At 41.1% G+C, this 20,617-nt stretch overlaps 2 protein-coding genes across 10 annotated transcripts; one reads left to right on the top strand and one right to left on the bottom strand.

Moving 5' to 3' along the window:
- Positions 1-466: 466 nt before the first annotated feature.
- ankrd13a (ankyrin repeat domain 13A) lies at positions 467-6,252 on the bottom strand. Of its 2 annotated transcripts, none has more exons than XM_029511147.1 (15): positions 5,740-6,252; positions 4,873-5,008; positions 4,415-4,539; positions 4,249-4,294; positions 3,782-3,925; positions 3,499-3,688; positions 3,107-3,173; positions 2,910-2,991; positions 2,762-2,823; positions 2,548-2,678; positions 2,273-2,430; positions 2,057-2,191; positions 1,777-1,937; positions 1,563-1,627; positions 467-1,415 (listed from the first exon to the last, which is right to left on the bottom strand). In XM_029511147.1, the coding sequence occupies exons 1-15, from the start codon at positions 5,845-5,847 to the stop codon at positions 1,217-1,219; spliced, it is 1,809 nt and encodes a 602-aa protein (XP_029367007.1). In that variant the 5' UTR covers positions 5,848-6,252; the 3' UTR covers positions 467-1,216. The 2 variants fall into 2 exon arrangements, with proteins under 2 accessions (XP_029367007.1, XP_029367006.1); XM_029511146.1 differs by having other exon boundaries at positions 2,060-2,191.
- Positions 5,627-20,542, top strand: git2a (G protein-coupled receptor kinase interacting ArfGAP 2a). Of its 8 annotated transcripts, none has more exons than XM_029511138.1 (20): positions 5,627-7,395; positions 9,681-9,814; positions 10,098-10,210; positions 10,362-10,467; positions 10,584-10,670; positions 10,763-10,893; positions 10,988-11,082; positions 11,350-11,395; positions 11,842-11,893; positions 11,979-12,051; positions 12,140-12,237; positions 12,330-12,441; positions 12,549-12,696; positions 12,795-12,942; positions 14,857-15,105; positions 16,003-16,092; positions 17,506-17,588; positions 17,763-17,957; positions 18,831-18,894; positions 19,200-20,542. In XM_029511138.1, the coding sequence occupies exons 1-20, from the start codon at positions 7,344-7,346 to the stop codon at positions 19,410-19,412; spliced, it is 2,289 nt and encodes a 762-aa protein (XP_029366998.1). In that variant the 5' UTR covers positions 5,627-7,343; the 3' UTR covers positions 19,413-20,542. The 8 variants fall into 8 exon arrangements, with proteins under 8 accessions (XP_029366998.1, XP_029367002.1, XP_029367001.1 ...); XM_029511137.1 differs by having other exon boundaries at positions 5,633-7,395; positions 12,549-12,691; positions 12,793-12,942; XM_029511142.1 differs by lacking the exon at positions 12,795-12,942 and having other exon boundaries at positions 5,628-7,395; positions 11,845-11,893; positions 12,549-12,691.
- Positions 20,543-20,617: the final 75 nt, after the last annotated feature.

Raw genomic sequence — 20,617 nt, 5'->3', positions numbered from 1 at the left:
TGTGGCAGTTACAGCAGACCTTTCAGTCTGTTTTCGTTTCCTCTGCTCAGAGGTTTAAAGTTGTTCATGGCTAGAAAATCTCTACTACACTGCTCGTGAGCTGCGCGATGACTGCAGATGCTGAGACGGACTGGTTCTTGCTATTGCATGTTTAAAATGAGATGGCGACGCTTAAAACCTGCTCAATGACAGTTAGCAGAAATGCATCCTCTCTCATCATGAAATCAGAGAAAGTCTTGAAATTTAAAAAAAAGAGAAAAGTAGGGAAAATTAAACCTTTCCTTAATGCATTAACGCTATTATGTTACCATACTGCTAATTTGAAATTTCTCTCCTGGCCTTTGTTTGCCCTTGTGTAGAGTCTACATTCACAAAGTACAAGGAACACACAACAATTTACAGACTTTTAGTTAATGAACTCAACTCTCTGAATTAATATTGGTGTGGCCTAGAGTGATATGTATGAATGATGCCACCCAAGAAACATTTACCAGCAATTTCTAGTTCTTAGTTGTTTTTGTTTGTTTGTTTGTTTTTTTTCATCAGATCAATAAACAAATTCCAAAGTGAAGGGAAATTGTGTAAAATTGAAACCCTGAGATGTCTGTTGTTCAGTGAGCCCATGGTCCTCAACAAAGTGACTGTGGGAAAACTTCCCTGTGAAAAACACTCAATTCTGTCCCTTTAGGTCCACAGTAGGTGGTAGGTACCAAGAATATTAAACCAGAACAAAAACACTTTTCTGGACCTTAAGTTCCACATCTGAGTGCCAACACTACTCAAAGTTACATTGAATAGTCATTAATGCTTACAGAACCTTAATTACACTGACTCGACAGCAGTCCAAATGATGTCATGATCATCATGTGGGTTGCTGCTGTGACTCAATAGGAAAAGAAAATAAATAAATAAAAAGTAGAACCCCCCCCCCCCCCCAAGATGATCTCAAAGAGTCTATGAATCAAGTTCGAGGATGAAGACACCCTTGCCCTGTGCTGAAATAGAAATATATAAAAAGGAGTATACTCTTACCAAAAATACCTTTTGGAAAATATTACATACCGAGAGTTTGATATTGCCTGTGCAAGAATGATCTGTTACAGAAAGAAATCTGCGGTTGCATAGATGATTACAGTGGTTAGGAAGGACAACTGAGGTGTGGTAGTTGCTTCTGTATCTGCAAAAGTTGTATTATTATTATTCCCTCTTATTCCTTTTACTTCTCAGTAAGCGATAGCTGCAATATCCTCTCCAGCTCCTCTTCCTCTTGCTTCCTCATTCTCTCGTCTTCCTCCTGGGCTCGTGCGGAGAGCTCCATGGCCAGTCGGAGGTCTGAGTCGGGGCTAGAGGCAGAAAAGGAGCTGGCAGGGCTGGAGGTGTCTCCATAGTCCACTAGCACCCCCTCTGGGATGCTCCTTGAACGACAGAAGAGAAGGTGAGGTCCAGCTCTGCTCTGTCGCTTATTAACACATCCAGGCAGTGAACATGCATTCAGTGTCACCTCGTAGCAACAGCTGTTGTTTTTACATGTCATTATGCTACAATTATGTTTGTGTTCCTACCTGTCACTCTGGCTGCTGGGAATTACGTCACTCAATTCCCCATCAGTATCATCCCAGATCCCCTCCTTCAAAGGCACAAACATAACCAGAGGGGGCTTAAGTGATGGAAAAAAAACAAAACAAAAAACAAACAAACAAACAACAAAAAAACAAACAAACAAACAAAAAAAAAAAAACTACAGCACAGGGCAATGGTGAATTTTATTTTCCTGACCTGGCCGGGGACTCTGCGGGACTCCAGGAGACTCTGATGGATGGCGTACTGCAAAATCTCCTCATCATTGTTAGACATGGGTGTGTGGCGGCTGCCCCCTCGGCAGTGGTAGCTGACAGGCACCACAAACACTGAGGGAGACACAGTAAATGGAGGGGGAGCTGGACGGGATGAGATTAAAGGGAGGAAAAAAAGAAAAAAAGAAAAAAAAAACATTAAATAAGTGTTGAAATCATAGCTTTGCTGCTCATTTGAAAAGTGGTCAAACTGGCTGCATTGCTACCTGCAGCTTCTCCATCTTCTGGTGAGGAAGTTGGCGAGGCCGTAGGAGTTGTATTAACTTCTTCTGCAGTACTGCATTTGTTTACATTACCAAAAGTAATCTTGGCATTTAGTACATGAAAAAGGGGAATCTCTGAAAGAGAATGAAACATAATATGAAAAAGAGATAAGAGAAATTAAAAGGCTTCTTGAGAGGACAGTCTCTTTCACGCACCTATTTTAACAGGAAATCCAGGAGGAAACTTCAGGGTTACAAAGTCACGTAGCCGTGCAAAATGGGAACTGGTTCGGGCCATGAGGTCAATAATGGGGGTTACCTGCTCCACCAGGGACAGAGGATGTTCCTCACTCATCCACAACGTACCTTTGAACCTGCATGAGACGAGACATACAGGAAAGTGGGACACATTTAGCTTCATTTTATATAAAACACACAACTATCTGAAATAAAGTGTGAGGTTCTTATAAGTTTAGAGAGACATGTCTTACTTCTGTGTTCGAATACTTAATTCAATGGGTCGACCGATGTCCCGGTTCTCAAGGTCAAAGTCAGGATCAAAATACTCCTCTGGAGTGATGGCAGTGGGGTTGGTAGCAGTTGCATACTCGAGAGTAAGGTCCTGCCAAGACAAGAAGTCTTAGCAAAAGGAGCTGCTAAGTGGGAACAAAATACATTATTTGAATAACTGAATATATAACCCACCCCTTGTGCACTTATGTGCTGCTCCACGGTCCCCAGCAGAGACTCCAGGATGTTCCTTTCACCTTAAAGCAAACAAATAACTTTTTTTTTTTTTTCTCAACTAACATAAAAACAGTAAAGTCCCACATGCAGAATAATGTACACTCACTCTTTATCCTAGCCTTCTCCTCATCTGTAAGATGTTCTGTTCGTGTCCTGATTACCACATTTACGTTGTTCACACTGAAAACCTTAGGAAAAAGAAATTAAATGTAATGTCAGATTATATGATAAATGGGCTGCAAAGTTTATTATTGACATTACAATTAACTTCTAATAAATAGAAAATGCGTTATTTCAGTGAACCTTTGCTTCAAATCCATTGACCACTTCAGTTTTGTCAGTTCTCCAGCCCCATATCCCAGACTTGTTCCTGTGAAAAAAAGATCATAAAGAGATATATAAAGGAATAACAAATTAAAGTGAGCACTGACCACTCTACAATAATTGAACAAATGAGTCTGTAAATATTGTGTTTTAAATTAGTTACAAAAAATCTAAATGGAAATATTTGCTTATGAAATCATAAGTGAATATTTCCATTTGCTCATCCACTGTGACAAAACAAACAAAAAAAAAAAAAAAAGAAAAAAAAAAAGAAAACCATGTGAGGTGTAAATAATATTGTCTCTCACTGTAGAGTTTGTGAAATCTCTGCATGTTGTGGGGAAAAAGACAGAAAAAGATGTGACTCTTGCCTCTCAAAAGCAATATCCTTGGTATCCAAGTAGGTGTTGACAATGGGAGTAGTTAACCTTTTGGCCACTTCCTGTTCGGCTGGCTGCATTGACTCTAGTGTGAAATCCTCAATTTCTTGGGAGATGTTGAAACGCTCAGTGTCCACTACTTCATCATCGTGGTTGACTTCCATTAACTCTGCATACGAGTCTGTGCAAATATGGTTGGGGTTGACATAAAGCATTTTACAGAAACACAATAACTTACAGAGAGATCAATTTGTGAGGGAACTGAAAAACGCACCATCCCCTCTGAAGATGTAGCTTCTACGTCCTCTGATCCAGGTCATGTTTTCAAAGCCGAGGAGAGTGGCATCCACTCGCAGGCTGGCACCACTTTTCCAAATGCGACAAACATCACTTGGACAAACCCGTGACAGAAGAGGGACTGTAAAGCAACAGCATGTGAATGTCTAACAGTATTAAAAAATGTTTCAGCATAAGAAAACCAACGTGACTTTAAAGCAAAACAGATGAGCCAACAAAGGCAGGTATGTAGTTTTTCCTGCATGACCTGATTCAAGTTTTGAACTTTTTTTGCGTGTAATTATTAGTTATAAAACAACTGATGCTTTCTTCTTGGATATACTGAAATGCTGATAGCCAGTCTGTACTTCATTCACAGGTTTCTATGAAAAGAAATGTGCAATTTACTTTAATGATATATATCTAGCCACACACAAACACACAAGAATAAGAATAAGAACCTACTCCAACTTGTGAATTCCCACTTCATTTCCATATAGAAGTCTGGAGACTGGGGATAAAACAAAGGAGACCACTTATGTCTTTTGATAGTTAATGTTACCACTCTCCCATAGAGATGGATGACAAGACAATGGGGGGGGGGGGGAGAAAAAAAGATATGGAGCAAAACCTTGCGAATCTTTGAAAGCAACTCAGGAACTCCTCCCAGAGCAGCTGAGGCTTTGAGGTAGTCTCTGCGTTGAAGCACGAGCTGCACCATTTCTGGATCTCCAGTGCTGACTGCCTCCTGCAGTACTGCACAGAGACAGATAAGTATAAACAAACCACAAAACCTTTTAAAGTAACCGCATCTGATCCCCAAGAGCAACAACTCTCCATTAAAAGGCCTCAGCAATGACGGTAAAGACCAAGGAAAGTGAAACTATTTAACTGCAGCCTGAGGCGTGGAAATGCACTTTCTACCAGAAACTCCAATAACAGCAGATGATAAGTTGGTTGAGAAAAAGGGGTAGAAACTGATTAAACAGTCTGTGTATCACTGAAAAGCAGACCTGCCAGAGACATGATAAACATATTCATAGTTTCAAAACCTTCATTGTCTGTAAAATAGTGAGCTTTCAAGCTAACCTGTCCAGTTCTTGGCATTTTCTTTAGTCACTTCAGCTCCGTGTCTCAGAAGGACTCTCACTGACTCCAGGTGCCCAAGTGACACAGCCAAGTGCAGAGGTGTCCGACCTCTGGGATCCACAGCCTCAATGTCAATCTAAGAAAATCCAAGACAGACCCTGCACTTTTATTTGTGTAACACAATCCAGACACCAGGACAGACTAAACACTGTAGTGAAACATGACAACCTGTTGTTGTATGTGCTGGCTAGATAAACACCGATAATGATACAGGACTGCAGTACACAGCACTGTGACAGTACCAAACATCATGTCTGGCTGTTGTGAGTCATCCAGCTGAGCTAAATGTATTATTGATCAGTGCTGTTTTAGAGCAACTGGATCATAATACTTATTGCATTAATAAACAGAATCAACATTGATTGTTTACTGCGAGGACAACAAGAAGATCAGAGTCTTATGAAGTAATAGCTTGGCAGATAAAAGTCAGCAGATGAGATGACAAAACAACATTTATCACCTTTTTTTAAGTTTTGAAAGACATTTCATATGACGGTCAGGTGCACAATACATCACGAATGTACACATTTAATAAGTGGGGTTTGTTTTTTATGCTGTTAAAGCCACTCGTTTGAAAACAGACAAAACCTGTTGATCAGAAAACAGATATGGTTTTTTTTTTTTTTTTTTGCTTTTTGTTTTGATCTTGATGTAGATTTGTCACACCGATGAGCATCTGTCAACACGGCTGGCCTACTTTATCCGGATCGCTCCGGAGGTTTTAACGGCTCACTTCTGCCTCCGTCGGGGTTGACTAGCATCGGCCTGCGGAGCTAACAGCACATTCAGGGGGCATTTTTCACCAACCTGCGGGGTCGTTATTTGCTCCTCCAGTTTCCTGTAATCATTCTCCCACACGGCGGAGTGGAGCGGAAACTTCGCTCGGATGTCATCGCTAACGTTAGCCGTGGACATCTTCCTCTTCGGCGGAGCCTCTCAGTGCGACGTTAGCCAGCTCCTGGTCATCACAGCCATGGGAAAACTGTGGCAGCTGCACGCTAGTTACGGGAAAATGTACCATGAATGTGAGCCATGCTGCTGTTACCTGAGACCAACAACGTCGACAACAATCGAGCCGACGACCAACTTTTGCGCAAGCCTTCTCCCAAATAAAACTTTTGAACAAGGAAGTGCCAGGAGTCGTACCCAGCCACTGCAGGGGTGTCCGATATGGACAGACTCGCTATATTATTCCTGAACTTTAATTTAAACTCCTCACGGAGGAGCTCCGAAACACTTCTTCGTTAATGTGCATGGGCTATTGTTTTTAATTAGGCCATGTCATCAAAAATAGATCATTTTAGATCAAATTCTCGCCTTTGAGGAAAAAAAAATAAAAGAATAGACAGTTCCAAGTTTGGACGCAACCATTTGACGTGTCCGCGGGGGTTAAAAAAAAAAAACAAACATCCAAACTGTGTGTGTATACACTAGGTCCAAAGTCCCATTTTGAAATGTTAAAATGATAGAATTTTAACGTACCGACGCCTTTCAAATATCAACAAAACCGACGGTGTAAATACTACACGCCAACATTTAAATGACTTAAGCAGCCTGCCGACACTGAAATGGGATCAGCGCTTGTACGCGGGGGTTGGTTGAAAATCTGGAGCTTCACCTCCAGCGCAATAATGTGTTGATGTGCATCAGGGCACCGGGTAGTTTTGAACTGTAGTTACTTTATATTATGTAACTCTAGTGTTTTTTTGTCAGTATATCTCAGAATTTAACAGTGATATTGATTATTAGGTTGTGTTATAAAAGATCACTACCGGAAGACATAAATTCAACCAACAAGCACTGTCGTTAGTATTAATAGTAAATCGCACTCCTTCGTAACACCGGGTCACAGGGTGAACAGATCAAACTCACCTCCTGCCCCTCGTTTTGACCCTGGAGTGTATGGGCCCTCATTATGGTCTGTCAGTGTGTATCTTCCAAAACCCATAGAAAATTGACGCCAATATATTGTTATCCTATGGGTTTTGTTTTACCTCCACCCGCAAAGATAAAATCGGGGTGAGATCCAACAAAGTGGAGTTATGTCTGTAATGCTATTATATCAGTGTGGTTAGTCTCCTGCGAGGCTAAACCGTGGGCGAAGAGGCGCCGCGCCGTTGGTCTTAGCGGCAGCAGCTGCCGCTGGGTTCGCTGCAGCTCCGTCGACCACAGGCTAGTTAGCTAGTCAGGTGCTAAGTCAGCTCCTAAGTCAGCCCATCGCCGTACCTTTCTGCCGAGGGGCGTCGTTAAAATGCTCCCGACGTCGGTCCGAAGTTAAATGAAGGCGCGTCCGAGTTGTGGGGGCTGTCTGGTAATCGGCTAACTTAGTGTAGCTAACGGTGTGATCAATGATTAGCCGAGCGGACTCAGCTCTCGGTTCACTTTAAAAGACATTTCTTCCTGAGGCGAGGATGTCCAAACGCCTGAGAAACACCGAGGTGTGTGCGGACTGCAGTGTCCCAGGTAAGAAAACACAGAGGTTTGCAGGGTTCATTTATCCACTGACGTTTGCCCCCTTCGAGCTCAGCAAGCCAAAGCTTCGCACTTCACACTTCTGATTTGAAGCAGCTTATCTGTGCTGGCTCATTCTGATCTCTCCCCCCGTTTGCATTCATCTCCGGAGGGAGGGGGGGGGGGGGGGGGGGCAGTTTACGGTAGTTTTGAAGGTGTTATTCGACAGATCCCTCAGGTCATATAGCTCCCGGATTAAGGATGTAATTAGACCTATAACGGCCAACTTGACAACTCTTTCCAGTCGGTGTTACCAAAGAGGATCAGGCGGTCACGTCTGGTGTACACCGACACAACACATGCATATAACGCATGTTTGTCACAGGTGAACACAGCTCATGCTGGTTTAGTCTGCAGGAAACAACTTGTGCAGTCCAACCAGGATGACTGAATCATTCATGTGAAGGAAGCGGTGGGACTGTGGTCTGCTGTCATGATGCTTTTTGTGCACCACGCAGGAATCCTGCAGCTCGACAAAGACCTGTCCCATCTACTGAACTCAAGTTTATGTGATTACTGCTAATGCATCACTTTTTAGGAGTTTTGTTTGGTTTGGTGTTTTATAGCTTTACATTCTGAACCCAAATCTTTACTAAAAAAAAATAAATCTGTAAATCTGTATTAATTGCCAAACGATTTTATTCGAAAAGTCCTTTAGCAATCTAAGTCTAATATTACTGATTTGTTAGTTCTAAATCGTATTAGTGGTGAGTTAAAAAGGAAATTAAGCTTTAAACAATCCGAGGCTTGTGTGGAAGCTGCAGAAGCAGTTTCTGCATTGTGTCTAAGGTACTTTCTGATGTCCCATTTGTATAGAAATGACGTGATGTTTTTCAGCAGGCACAGGAAGCAAAACAGGATGCTAAGTGAATTGACCGCATGCTTTCAATGCAGATTTTTTTTTTTCTATAACGGTAACAGTGTAAGTGTGGCATACAGTGAGAGCAGGTCATAGATTGTTTTTAAAAATGTATTTAAAAAGCAATTGTATAGATTTACATGTCTATTGCTAAGTGAAAATCAAAAAGAATGATAACGTGTTTGCAAATATTCAGGTTTTGGTGTTTTGGTGCCTTGTGTCCCATTGTATCATTCAAATTAGCCCCCAGCAGCTGGCCTGGCCTTCTGTATGACTGTCACCAGTTGTTAGTTGTGAATATTTTTAGAGTTTCAAAGATGTGGTATTAAATTTAGCAGCACTTGTTGAGGAAAGGGTAAAAGAGGAATGTCAGTACTAACTCTGCAGTCTTGGGGGATAGTTAGTCAGGAGAAGACTCTGAAAACTGGCTACCAGGTGCCAGAGTCCAATCACCAACCCGTGCAGCTGTTCCTCCTGAACCTCAGCTGCTGCTAAGATGCTTAACATCTTGACTTTCTGTCCTGTCACAATGCCAGCCATGCAATCTGTTCCACAATTTATTGCCTGTGGGGAGAGGCACATGAATTTACACTAATTTTGATCCTGAGATACTTGCTACCAGAAGAGTCTCTGTTCAGATGGATGACAACACAGCCATTTGTGTTAGAGGAAGTCTGCTAAATAGGTCGAGGTTAAGTACACATTTATTCTGGGCACAGAATAAATGTGTCTATCTTGTTGGTGCGCTCTGTATTCTCAATATACATCACTAATTTCTTCATAACACTTTTGTTCTTTGTTACAATGTTTTGAAAGAGGAAGCTGCTCTCTTACTCAACTATGACGGTGATGTCCTTCAGTCCATGACTGTTAGTCTTCACTTCTGCTTTCGCAGTGCTTTCACTGTCAGCAGTCTTATCAGTTTGACCAGAATAATGCATCCAGTGGTCTGTACTGGGCATTTATCATCATTCTGTTTTTTTTTTATATGTTTATTTTACTGATCTTATTTATTCATTTATTTTAAATGGCTTAGATTATTTTGTGTGTGTGTGTGTGGATTTTCATGGCTTTATTGAGACAGTGAATACTGAGGGGGAGGAGAGAGAAAATTTGAATCAAACCCAGGATTCTGCATTACAATGCAATGTTCATGTACTTCATATAAAGTGCATTGTGGACTATTTTCAGCCAAGTATGAATACACATTTGTTGTGACACAATAAAAAGATGTCTGTCACCAATGGTGTGACTGGACCAAATGTTGTATCAGTAAAAAAGCAGCATTGAATGTTGAGATCAGAATACGAATGGGGTGAATAATGTTATTTAATGCGAGGAGAGCAGATGACTGTGACAGATTTCTCTTTATTGTCAGAACCTCGCTGGGCCTCTGTAAACAGGGGTGTGTTGATTTGTGATGAGTGCTGCAGTGTTCATCGAAGTCTGGGAAGACACAGCTCCCAAGTTCGCCACCTTACGCACACGCCATGGCCTCCCACACAGCTGAAGGTAATAATGCCACACAGATCAATATTTGCCTCTGACACATTTTGATATTTAGGGCTGTGAAGTTATTGTTTCCTGAAATGCTTTGAGGTCATGTTATCCTAATTTTGCAGCCCTATCTCCTTGCTTAAGATAAATCTTCTGACATGAGCTGAACATCAGATGCAGTGGAAGTGTATCGATTTGGTTCAAATATATTAAAGCAGGGGAACTGTTTACAGCCAGTCAGTTCTTCTTGCTAAATCAGTCGGACATTTATTAAAGGTCTCTCTTTGATTTCACCTAGATGGTTCAGACGTTATACAGCAATGGTGCTAATTCTATATGGGAGCACTCTCTTCTGGACCCTGCATCTGTGATGAGTGGAAAACGCAAGGCCAACCCTCAGGACAAACTGCAGTGAGTCAAAATAGTTTGACATTGATGATGGACATCTTTATATTTTGTAGTTTTTGGTTTAATAAACAATAATACAATTTTTGAAATCCTGTTAATATGTGCTGCTTGCTCTTTTTTCCCCTCTCTTTGAATTGGTACTTTTCCCCAAAAGTCCAAACAAATCAGAGTTTATAAGAGCCAAATATCAAATGCTGGCATTTGTCCATCGCCTGCCCTGCAGAGAGGATGACAGCTCGACAGCCAAGGATTTAAGCAAGGTAAAGCTGCACACAATAATTACTTGAGACAACCAAAACAGGGTAACTGTAACAAATTGTGTTATTGCTGTATCCTGTTAATTTTGCAGTAATTGTGCTTTTTCTTGTTTCTTCAGCAACTTCACTCTAGTGTACGCACTGGGAATCTTGAGACTTGTTTGAGGTTGCTATCCCTGGGAGCACAAGCAAATTTTTTTCACCCTGTAAGATACATGTACTCCATCTAAAATCAGAATTTTCATTTGCACTCTGGCTTTTCTGCTAATTTGAGGCCTTGAATCTGGTTTTCCACTAGGAAAAAGGAAACACTCCCTTGCATGTAGCTGCTAAGGCAGGGCAAGTATCTCAGGCTGAACTGTTAACTGTCTATGGGGCAGATCCTGGAGCCCCGGACACCAAAGGCAAAACTCCTATTGATTATGCAAGGTGAACCATTTTCAGTAATCTTTTAAGATACAAAGACATAAAGTTATGGGCCTGATTCTGGCAATGTTAAATGTTTTTTTTTTTTCCTTTGTAGGGAAGCTGGCCACCATGACCTGGCAGATAGACTGGTGGAGATTCAGTATGAACTCACTGATCGACTGTCGTTTTATCTGTGTGGGAGGAAACCAGGTGTGTAGTGAAAGCTCTGAAATAAAGAAAAATGAATAAGTGATGAAATCGAAATTGTCAAAGAAAATGTGTGTGAAAGTCTATGTGAGTGTTCTGCCTATGTGAACAGGGAGGTAATTTTGACTCTGAATACTTTCCTGTCATGGTCGAGTGATCCAAAACTGGGTTGAAAATTATCGTCATGCACGTGGACAAGGACAGATGGATCGATAGGACGATCACAATGATTCAGGCAGTCACCCAGAACTTTCTTTTTGTTCCTTTCAGATCATAAAAATGGCCAACACTTCATTGTTCCACAGATGGCTGACAGGTAAGATGATGTTGTGTGTGTGGATATCCAGTGATTTGTCTTTGAATTGTAATGTGTCTACCCGATTGGTTTTAACATGAGTAAAGTCAGCAGCAGTACAGTGAAGCAGCTGTTTGTAGTCATATTTTTACTTTGGGGCCTGTTCTGACATGCCGCTGAGCTTCCTGAGTATCTCTAATCTTTGTCAGAGGAACCAAGCCCAATGAAATAGTTGACATACCCACTAATTGTATAATTGCAGCAAATAATTCATCACACCAATCTAAACTTTTAACTTTAACCAGCCTCTTGTGGCTGAGAAAACTGCTAAACTTCAACTGAAATGTAACGTTTGATCTTTTATTTATTGCTCACTCATGATGGATAGGAACATGTAAGTATTAATCAGAATAATGTATATGTGACGTTGACCAGAGCAAGTAATTAGACTTCTTTTCTGTTTTTAGCAGTTTAGATTTGTCTGAACTGGCCAAAGCAGCAAAGAAGAAACTACAGTCTGTATGTATTAAAACAATTTGTAGACTTTCATTGTGAACTTTTTTCCCTCCTCTGACTACTTGTCATTTCCCTAATTTTAATGCAGCTCAGTAATCATTTATTTGAAGAGCTGGCCATGGATGTGTACGATGAAGTTGACAGACGAGAGACCGATGCAGGTAAAAGTGTTATGTTTTGTATACTGACTACTGTGGTAAATCGTGCTAAATGCAGAACTGACCACTCAATTTATCATGCATCATGCAGTGTGGTTGGCCACACAGAATCACAGCACTCTGGTGACAGAGACAACAGTAGTGCCTTTCCTCCCTGTGAATCCAGAATATTCATCAACACGAAACCAGGCAAGCCAGCTTTATAGGACTCCCAATGCTTTTCGGTTTCTCCATGTGAATATTCATTTTGACCTTAGATCTGACTCCCCCTCCCCAATTAGGGACGCCAGAAACTTGCAAGGTTCAATGCACATGAATTTGCAACTCTTGTGATTGACATACTCAGTGATGCTAAGCGGAGACAGCAGGGGAACTCAGTAACCAGTCCCAAAGGTGAGTGAGAAATGTGACTTTACTCCAACATCTCATTGGCATGGGACAGTTTTGCTTGTCAGCGTAGCACAGGTTTAAGTATTTCATTCTGTGTCCCTTCGTTTCAGATAATGTTGAACTCATCTTGATGAGTGTGTCTGTCAGGCACTGTAGCGATAGCCAGGACAATGACCAGCCTGACTATGATAGCGTGGCGTCTGATGAGGATACAGATCAAGAGCTCCCCTCCAGCAAAGGAGATAGGACTAAGGTACTGTAGGATTTCTGTGAAATCCCTGACAGAGGCCATCTCTCTCTCTCTCTCTCTCTCTCTTTCTCATCTGCCTTTACTGTTTTGTTTTAACCTCACAGAGTCTGGACTCTGACCTCTCAGATTCGCCCATCACTATGCAAGAATACATGGAGGTGAAAAATGCACTCTCTGTCTCTGAAGCCAAGATTCAACAGCTCATGAAAGCCAACAACAACCTGAGTGATGAGCTGAGGCTCATGCAGAAAAAGGTATCCACCGAGCTCCACCCATAAGATCACTAACACCGGGGGCCAGCCTGAGGGGGGGCCACAGCGGTAAGCAGAGCTCTTCTCCTGCCCAGTGCGATGGCTCTCTGGTGTGGAGGCTCAGGCTGTGAGTTATAATGAGGGCTGAGTTACCTGAACAGAGAAACTCTGTTGCAAGACAAGGCTGCTGTGACACCCTGCTGGTCCACCCTCTGTTTTGGTCAGCATGTTCCAATTCAAAGCTTGAATGTAAATTGGCGATTTCACTTTGTGTTGGTTCGTTTTTGTGGATTTAAGAAGAATGAATGCACCCTTGCTCCAGTTAATAACAAACACGGTTTTCACTTTTTTTTTTTTTTTTTTTTAAATATATAAATTATAGTTCAAGCCATTCAGTCTAATGTTACTAACAAGCATGTTTTAAGAGCATGACCACAATTGACTGGTTTTTAATCCTTTCATAGTACATAGTGACTAACTGAAATTGTATGTGTGTGCATTGCTTCATCACATATACTGTGTTAGGTAAAATGTTTTTAGATGTCCAGCTCTTGTCTTTTGGTGACATCCTTGAGTACATTTCTTACCAAGCATACCCCTCAACTGATGCACACCTGTTTTTTGACTGTTACAGTAAAGTGTTGCTATTTGATATAGCTACAAATCTTCTATCTTTGATCACAGGTGTTCTAAACATGTTCACCACGTATTTTGTTCAAATTGATTACTGGCAGAGAGTTCACTTTTTGTTTTTTTGTGTTTAAATTCCGTTCATTTGGCTGTTCGGGAGAAGGATTCACTTGAGCTTGTTCTTTTATCCCCATGCATTAGACACAACACTGTAGCATAGACTGTCATAACTCATGGCACGACAGATTCTTAACAGAGACGATACTCACACGAAGATTTACAAAAAGGACATGCATTTTGCAATGACATTGTGGTGATCCTTATGAATGATCATTCAAGGAGACAGATGAACTGTAATTCAGTTATCTCTTATATGTTAACACAACATAATGTAAAAATATGCTATCTTCAAGCTTAATTGGAATCAGTCTTGATGAAACTGACCCGGACACACAGTCTCTCATTTCACTGTTGTGCTAAATAAGGTTAGTTTACCTTTGACAAAATCATCTTGATTTTGTTCATTCTTTAATCCCTCTCAAGCTGTCTGTACTGTAGCTATACCTTTGACTCAAACTGCACCTGTGTTGCTTACCTATGCAACAATCCTTTGCTTGCCTATCACTTGCTTTGCATTTTAGACCAAAGGAAAAATCCCTCCTAAAGCAAAATTCAGTTTATTCCTGTGTGGTAGTTCAGATGAGACCATGCTATCTTTCATAGCTTGTTACTACTGGATGTTGTCAAAGCTGGAAGCAGTAACAGTCACAGGGATTATCAACTTTGTGGATATTGAACAACACAATTTTTGTGGGATGATGTACAGGGTAACATTTTCCCACAAGAGCATCTTCAGTCAAAACTTAATCAAATGTTTCTCTGAAGCTTAAGGAAGAACTCATGGAAACATAGTAGTACACAGTCAGTAGCCATTGGTTTCTTTGCTGTTCATTATCACTGAAGCAGTTTCAGGTTTCAAACTCTTGAGAGTTGGTTCTCTGATTTCTTTAATTGCTAAAGTTGTATTTGAGTCACTATATCATGGGAGCAACACCACTTTTTACATGGTTTAGTATCGTATCCACAAAGATGTTTTATTCCTAAAAAAGTCAAAGATAAGCAGCATTGACTGACTTTTAGCTCACAGACTTTCAAAATATAATAGAAATGTTGAGAGGAAGAATGGTAGGAGAGTTGAATGCTGTAAAGACAGAATCGATCAGGACAGAAGACAAAGCTTGCTTTGCTTAGAGAACCTCTTAGTGTATTGCTGACCGTCTCTTCCAGCTGCAATCTCTGCAAATCGAGAACACCTCTCTCAGGCGGCAGGTCACAACCAATATCTATCAGATCCCCAGCGGTTCAGACTACCCTGACCCCTCCAGTCCCTCAGCCCTGAAACGCCGGCAGTCTGCGCGGGCCAGTCGGCCCATGTCTATGTATGAGACTGGCTCAGGCCTGAAGCCTTATCTCCCTAAAGGGGAAACTCCCTACCCAGAGGAGGGTATCCCTACCCTGCAACCCTTCCCAGCTCATGTAAGTAAGACCCGTTCCCAGCCCTCTGTTGCCATTTCCACTCCACTGCTCTTTTCCCATAACTGTCTCTCCTGTGTTCACCCTGCCTTCAAAACCTTTCTCTCTATCTTTTTAAAAATGTGTTTGTTCATTCATTTACATTTTCTTCCTCACTCATCTGCCACTGGGTGGTTTTCTGCCGCATCACAGACAGCCATCAAAAATCACAATAGGATGAATTTAGATCACAATTTTGTCCAGCTTTGAAGCATACAGACTATTATCTGCATATATCTGTTGTTTACTAGAGTGCTGCTTGTTTGTTAGACAAAATGTAGTTGTACAAGCAAGGGGATGCTGTTATTATGATAACTTTGAAGGTCTGTACTGTGTTTTATGTTGATGAAGCATTAAAACTACCATACAAATACTCTGTGTTTTTGTAATGCATGATAATTCACACACTTACTTCACCTTCTCATCTGTTAAAATTTTCTTTTTGATTGGGTTATATATTTACATTGTTGAATTTGTCTGTCAGTTATGCCACGTTTCCCATGATGAATTAACTCTCAGGCTGCTCAGTCATGTTTTTTCCAGCTAACTGCTGAGTAAAATGCCAAGATGATCTGTGACCACTCAGCTCTTTCAGGTAGTCTATATAGCATTGACCAATCCTGAGCCTAATTAAAATATTCATTAAAATAATGAATATCTTCAAACCTGAACCTGATTATATTTAACGCAGAGGTAGTTTTCCAGAAGCTCAGTTTTTCCACATAAAGAATCGGGTTGAGCCGCGTCTGGCTTAAAAAAGGCTTGTGGGACATCTAACCTCATATGTCTATTTAATTTGTATTAACTTTTTTTTAACTTGACAAATGTGTCCTTAAAATATGGTTTGAACCCTGTCTTTAGACGGAAAAGGGCGCTTTTGTGACAACCTCTTCATCCCTCCCCTCATTTCCATCCACCCTGTCTTGGTCGAAGGATGAAAGTGCTCAAAAGGTTAAGTACATCCTCACTCGGTCCGCACCTGGTGGGACAAAGCAAATCAACGCGGAGACCTTTACCATTACCACCTCTTTCTCCTGCCTCACCTTCCTCTGTCCTCCATACACTGCTCCTCATCTGCCCTGCTGCATGAGCCAACCCTCCACCAGCTGCCCTCACCTCCAGATACCTGCCTACATCAGTTTCGTCCTCACTGTGCAGCTAAACAAGTGGAACTGTGTGGTCTTGTGAAAGCAAAACTTCTGCCTGACCTCTAAACAGTGAGCAGAACGTTCCGCTTGAAATGCCGCACCTGCTAATGTTACCGCTTTCTTTCTTTGCTTCAGAAACCTGTGTAGCCGTTGGAAAGGTTTTTCATTATTAGCTGTTTCTCTGAACAACGAGAAGTAAATCAGTTGTTTTTCTGAGACTGCTCAATGTATATTTCATGCACAAGTTTTTAAATGCAACACGTTTTCCATTTTAGCCTCTCTCTGAGAAATGCTTGGCCATTTTGCACAGCGAGCTTCTAACAGCATGATGCCACCACCATGGTGACTCAGTAGTTGTTTATAGTCCTCTCTTCAGGCAGAACAAAGGCTTATCTCAACATGTATGAAGGAATCCGTTCAGATTGTTGGACACAGATTAAATGTTCTGAACGAGTTGTGCACTTAGTTTCTGTTTATAAATGAAACTTTACGTCTAAAGCTACTTACAAAGAACATCTTCGATCGCAGTGAAGTTGGAGGGAAGTTTTGTGCTCCGTCTGACTTGGTTTTATTTATGAAGTCATCTCAACCCTGACCATCCTCAAATAATGGGCCTCTGGGGTTTACTTCAGTTTTAATTTGGAGACTGAGTAATGCTTGTGTGTGAAGACTGATGGGATATTTTGAGCCATGTGTTGCCGATTATTAGTCCTTTTGTTTAACAGTTTTGTCAGCTGTCATCCATGAATCCACCCTTATCCAAGGAGTTCGAAAGTTTTCCACAACCAAAAAAAAAAATTGGCTTATTTCACGCAAGTCAGCAGTGGCAGTTATCAGTTTGAATAATTATTGTGATCTCACATGAATAAACTGTCTGAACTCTGCTAATACTGTTATTAATCCTGTACTTAATGCTGTAAACTTACTGTTTATTCTTGCTTCACAGCTTCATTGCCTTGTTTCAGTCACCTGCATCACTTTTACATGTTTATATTCTAATTTGTCTTTGTCACACTGATGTTGGTTCATCATACAGAGGGGGATACATACACAACATGTGTTTTTGTTCTTTGTTGAACAACTTCACATGTAGCATTGAAATTGTGATTTCATCGCAGCTGTTTGTGATTTGTGTATGCTCAGAGATGTGGGATGTCTCACACGAGACACATCATCAGTTTTTTGTTTTGTTCTCCCTCTTCCCTTTTCCCTCTAGGCCTCAAAGTTAGAGAAGCAAAGCAGCATGCCAGAAAGCGATTATGATAACACATTCTATGACTCTGAGATGGATGAGTCAGGGTAAGAGCAAGTTTGTGCTTGATGAATGAGAGAGAGATTTGTGTTTCCTGTTTCTTAAATACAGTTTAAGTGGGTTTTAAAGTAAAATTATGTGCTGTTTTGCCTTTCGATTAAGCTATGAAACAGTGGATTTGGCATAGAACAAAGAATCTCTTGTGATTTTTGCCCCTGTAGATTGTGCAGGAGAGGGAGGCTGAGGAGCAGTGGCTGGCTCGGAGAGGGCAGCAGCTCCATCCCTGAACTTGATGATCTGGAAAAGGAATCGGACCCCACTCTTCCCAGCACAGAGGACGTCATCCGCAAAACTGAACAGATCACCAAGAATATCCAAGAGCTGCTGCGAGCTGCTCAGGAGAACAAACATGACAGGTCAGAATCTGAAAGGGATCTGAATTTTAGCCTTCATTTTCTGTTTCCTTGCTTCCATGTAAAACCCCAACTTCCTCTCAGTCATCATTCTTCTGTTTAGCATCTATCACTTCCCTTTGTTTTCTGTGATCCTCTCTCTTCCCCCTCATTTTACTTCCACTCTGCTCTGCTGATATGTTTTGGTGTCGTGTTGTCCCGTTCCGTCACTCCTGAGAGCAGACCATGTGAGCGCGAAGGTGTGCGCCGGCTCAGGCACAGCCTGGGATGTTTCAGCACGCTGGTACCCTGGGCTGAGAAGGCCCCCCCCTCCCTTCAGCCATTAAGCCTCCGGTCCCCTGACCCCACCTCCTGGTACTCTGGCTTCTGTCCCTGCCTCCCAGGCACAGTTTCATTTTCCTCTCCCTCACTCAGTTACTGCTTCGCGTGTTTTCTTCACTCACCTACTAACAAGCTTTCTTTTCTTGCTTGATGTGTAACTAAATGCTTCAAATTGTTCAGCTGAAAACTTCTTGTTTTATTTCCCTCTTAAGCAGAGTTTGCTGCAGAAATTACATATTTGCAATTACTGAGATTTTTTTTTTCCCAGGTGAATGTTATTTCTACTATGTAGCCCTCATTTTTAAATACAAAAATTGTTCTTCCAGGACTAAAATGTGAAAAATTTAATAGCATGTTTTAAGTTGATTTTAGCATGAGGTTGTAAATGATACAGCATGGTGTATTGTCAATACAATGTTTTAGCTTACTGTATCAGGTGACCTGCATGTAATGGCTTTTGGATAATGAATAGGTAATATTTGTTCTGACTTTGTAATAAGTATGGATATAATCTTCACTATGTTGAACTCATTGACAAATCTCTTCTACTCACAGCTTCATACCCTGCTCAGAAAGAATACACGTGGCTGTAACAGAAATGGCTGCTCTCTTTCCCAAGGTAGGAAAACAACTCTGTATATATGTAGCCTGGAGAGAATGAGTCCATAGTGTGTTGTTTTATGATAATTCTAAAATGAAAAACAAATACCTTAAAAGGCCCAAATGCTCTAATATTTTTAATAATGCAAATTAGTGATAAAACCCAAAGTAGAATCTGGCCCCACTCAGTTCTTGGCCAGCAGAGATTAATGTGCTTATGAAGAAGGTCCATGCATCCATCCATCATCTTCCTTTTCACCAATCTGTTGACTTTTGAATGCACCTTTTCTATGAGAATCACGATATTTAAACTTCACTCTGCAGAGGCCACGCTCAGAGACAGTTAGAGGCTCTCTGCGCTTATTGACCTCCAGCGCATACCGACTTCAGAGCGAGTGCAGAAAGGCGGTGCCCTCAGAGGGCTGCCCAGGACCGGACATGCAGCTGGTCACTCAGCAGGTCATCCAATGTGCTTATGACATTGCCAAGGCCGCCAAACAGCTTGTGACCATCACCACAAAGGAGAATACCAACTAACAGCACTTACAAGGCTGCAAAGCCATTAGCTTCTCAGCTTTGTTCCTATATTTTTAAAAAAAAATTTTATTGGGTTTTTTGTATTTGTGGTATATGCATGCATTTTTTAATTTATGAATAAGTATTGACACTATTTAAAGCCAACTCTGTACAAATTTGGAGTCTCAAGGGAAGAAAGTCAGCAGCTTTACTTTGGAATTTCAAGCTGCTGAAATAGCACAATTTCTCTTGAGGCAAAGACAACATGCAGCAGTAAGCAGGTCAGGGAAAGATAACGGTGTCTAGATGAGTGAAACTCTGCTCTTATTTACAAATAATCTTTAATTAGTCCATAATGTAAAAACTTTCCACTGAGAGAGGGATTTAAGCACAGAATACCTATCGGTAAACCTATATGATTATCAGTCCAAAGCCAGGCACAGATGCTGAAAAGCCATAAATGAGTCATGAGTCATTGTCACTGAAGGCTGTTGTAAACACTCGGTAGCAAAAAGAGCTTCCTCTCATTAAGTGCACTGTGCAAGCATCATCATATTTTAAAGTTGAACCTTCAAAAACAAATTGACCATTTAGTAAACTATCGTTAAATGTTGGGAACTTCATTGCACACTTTGTAACTTTGCAATGCTAATGTGTGTTGAATCGAAAAAGCTATTTATATGGGTTGTCTCCCGTCCCGATGTAATCCAGTCTGCAGTGCACTTACAGCAGCTATTTCTGTTGCCAAGTCAGTGAATGCAAACAACACTTTTTCAGGGGGCATGCTCTATTCTTCACCAGCACCAAGATGTTGTTGTGTTGACCTATAATGATTTGGTGTATTTCTAACAGGCTCTGCACTGTATTTACCGTCTTGTGTGCCATTGCAGTGTTGATGATGTTGCAGGATATTTAGAGCTAACGGTCATACTGTATGTACATCCATGTGTTTTGTGCTCTGTTCCATTGCTGCTAGTTTTGTATTTAATGTGCAACGTGGGATAGAACTGTAGACATCTCCTGTATAATTGTGCCACCCAACGTTCATCCTCACCAAGTGTTTCAGACTTCACTGTCATTTTGAAATCTGATCAAGGTAATGTAGGTGAATGCAGCTGTTAAGTTGCATTTTGGGAAAAAAAAATTTCTAAATAAACATAATTTATAACTATCATGCTGTGATTTGCTAGATTTTGTGGCGATCATGCTGCACGTTTTGATGTCAT

The sequence above is a fragment of the Echeneis naucrates genome, chromosome 9 (genome assembly GCF_900963305.1).
Source record: "Echeneis naucrates chromosome 9, fEcheNa1.1, whole genome shotgun sequence".
Lineage (NCBI taxonomy): Eukaryota > Metazoa > Chordata > Actinopteri > Carangiformes > Echeneidae > Echeneis > Echeneis naucrates.
The sequence above is the reverse complement of the archived record's forward strand: the minus strand, read 5'-3'. Positions and strand labels throughout refer to the sequence as shown.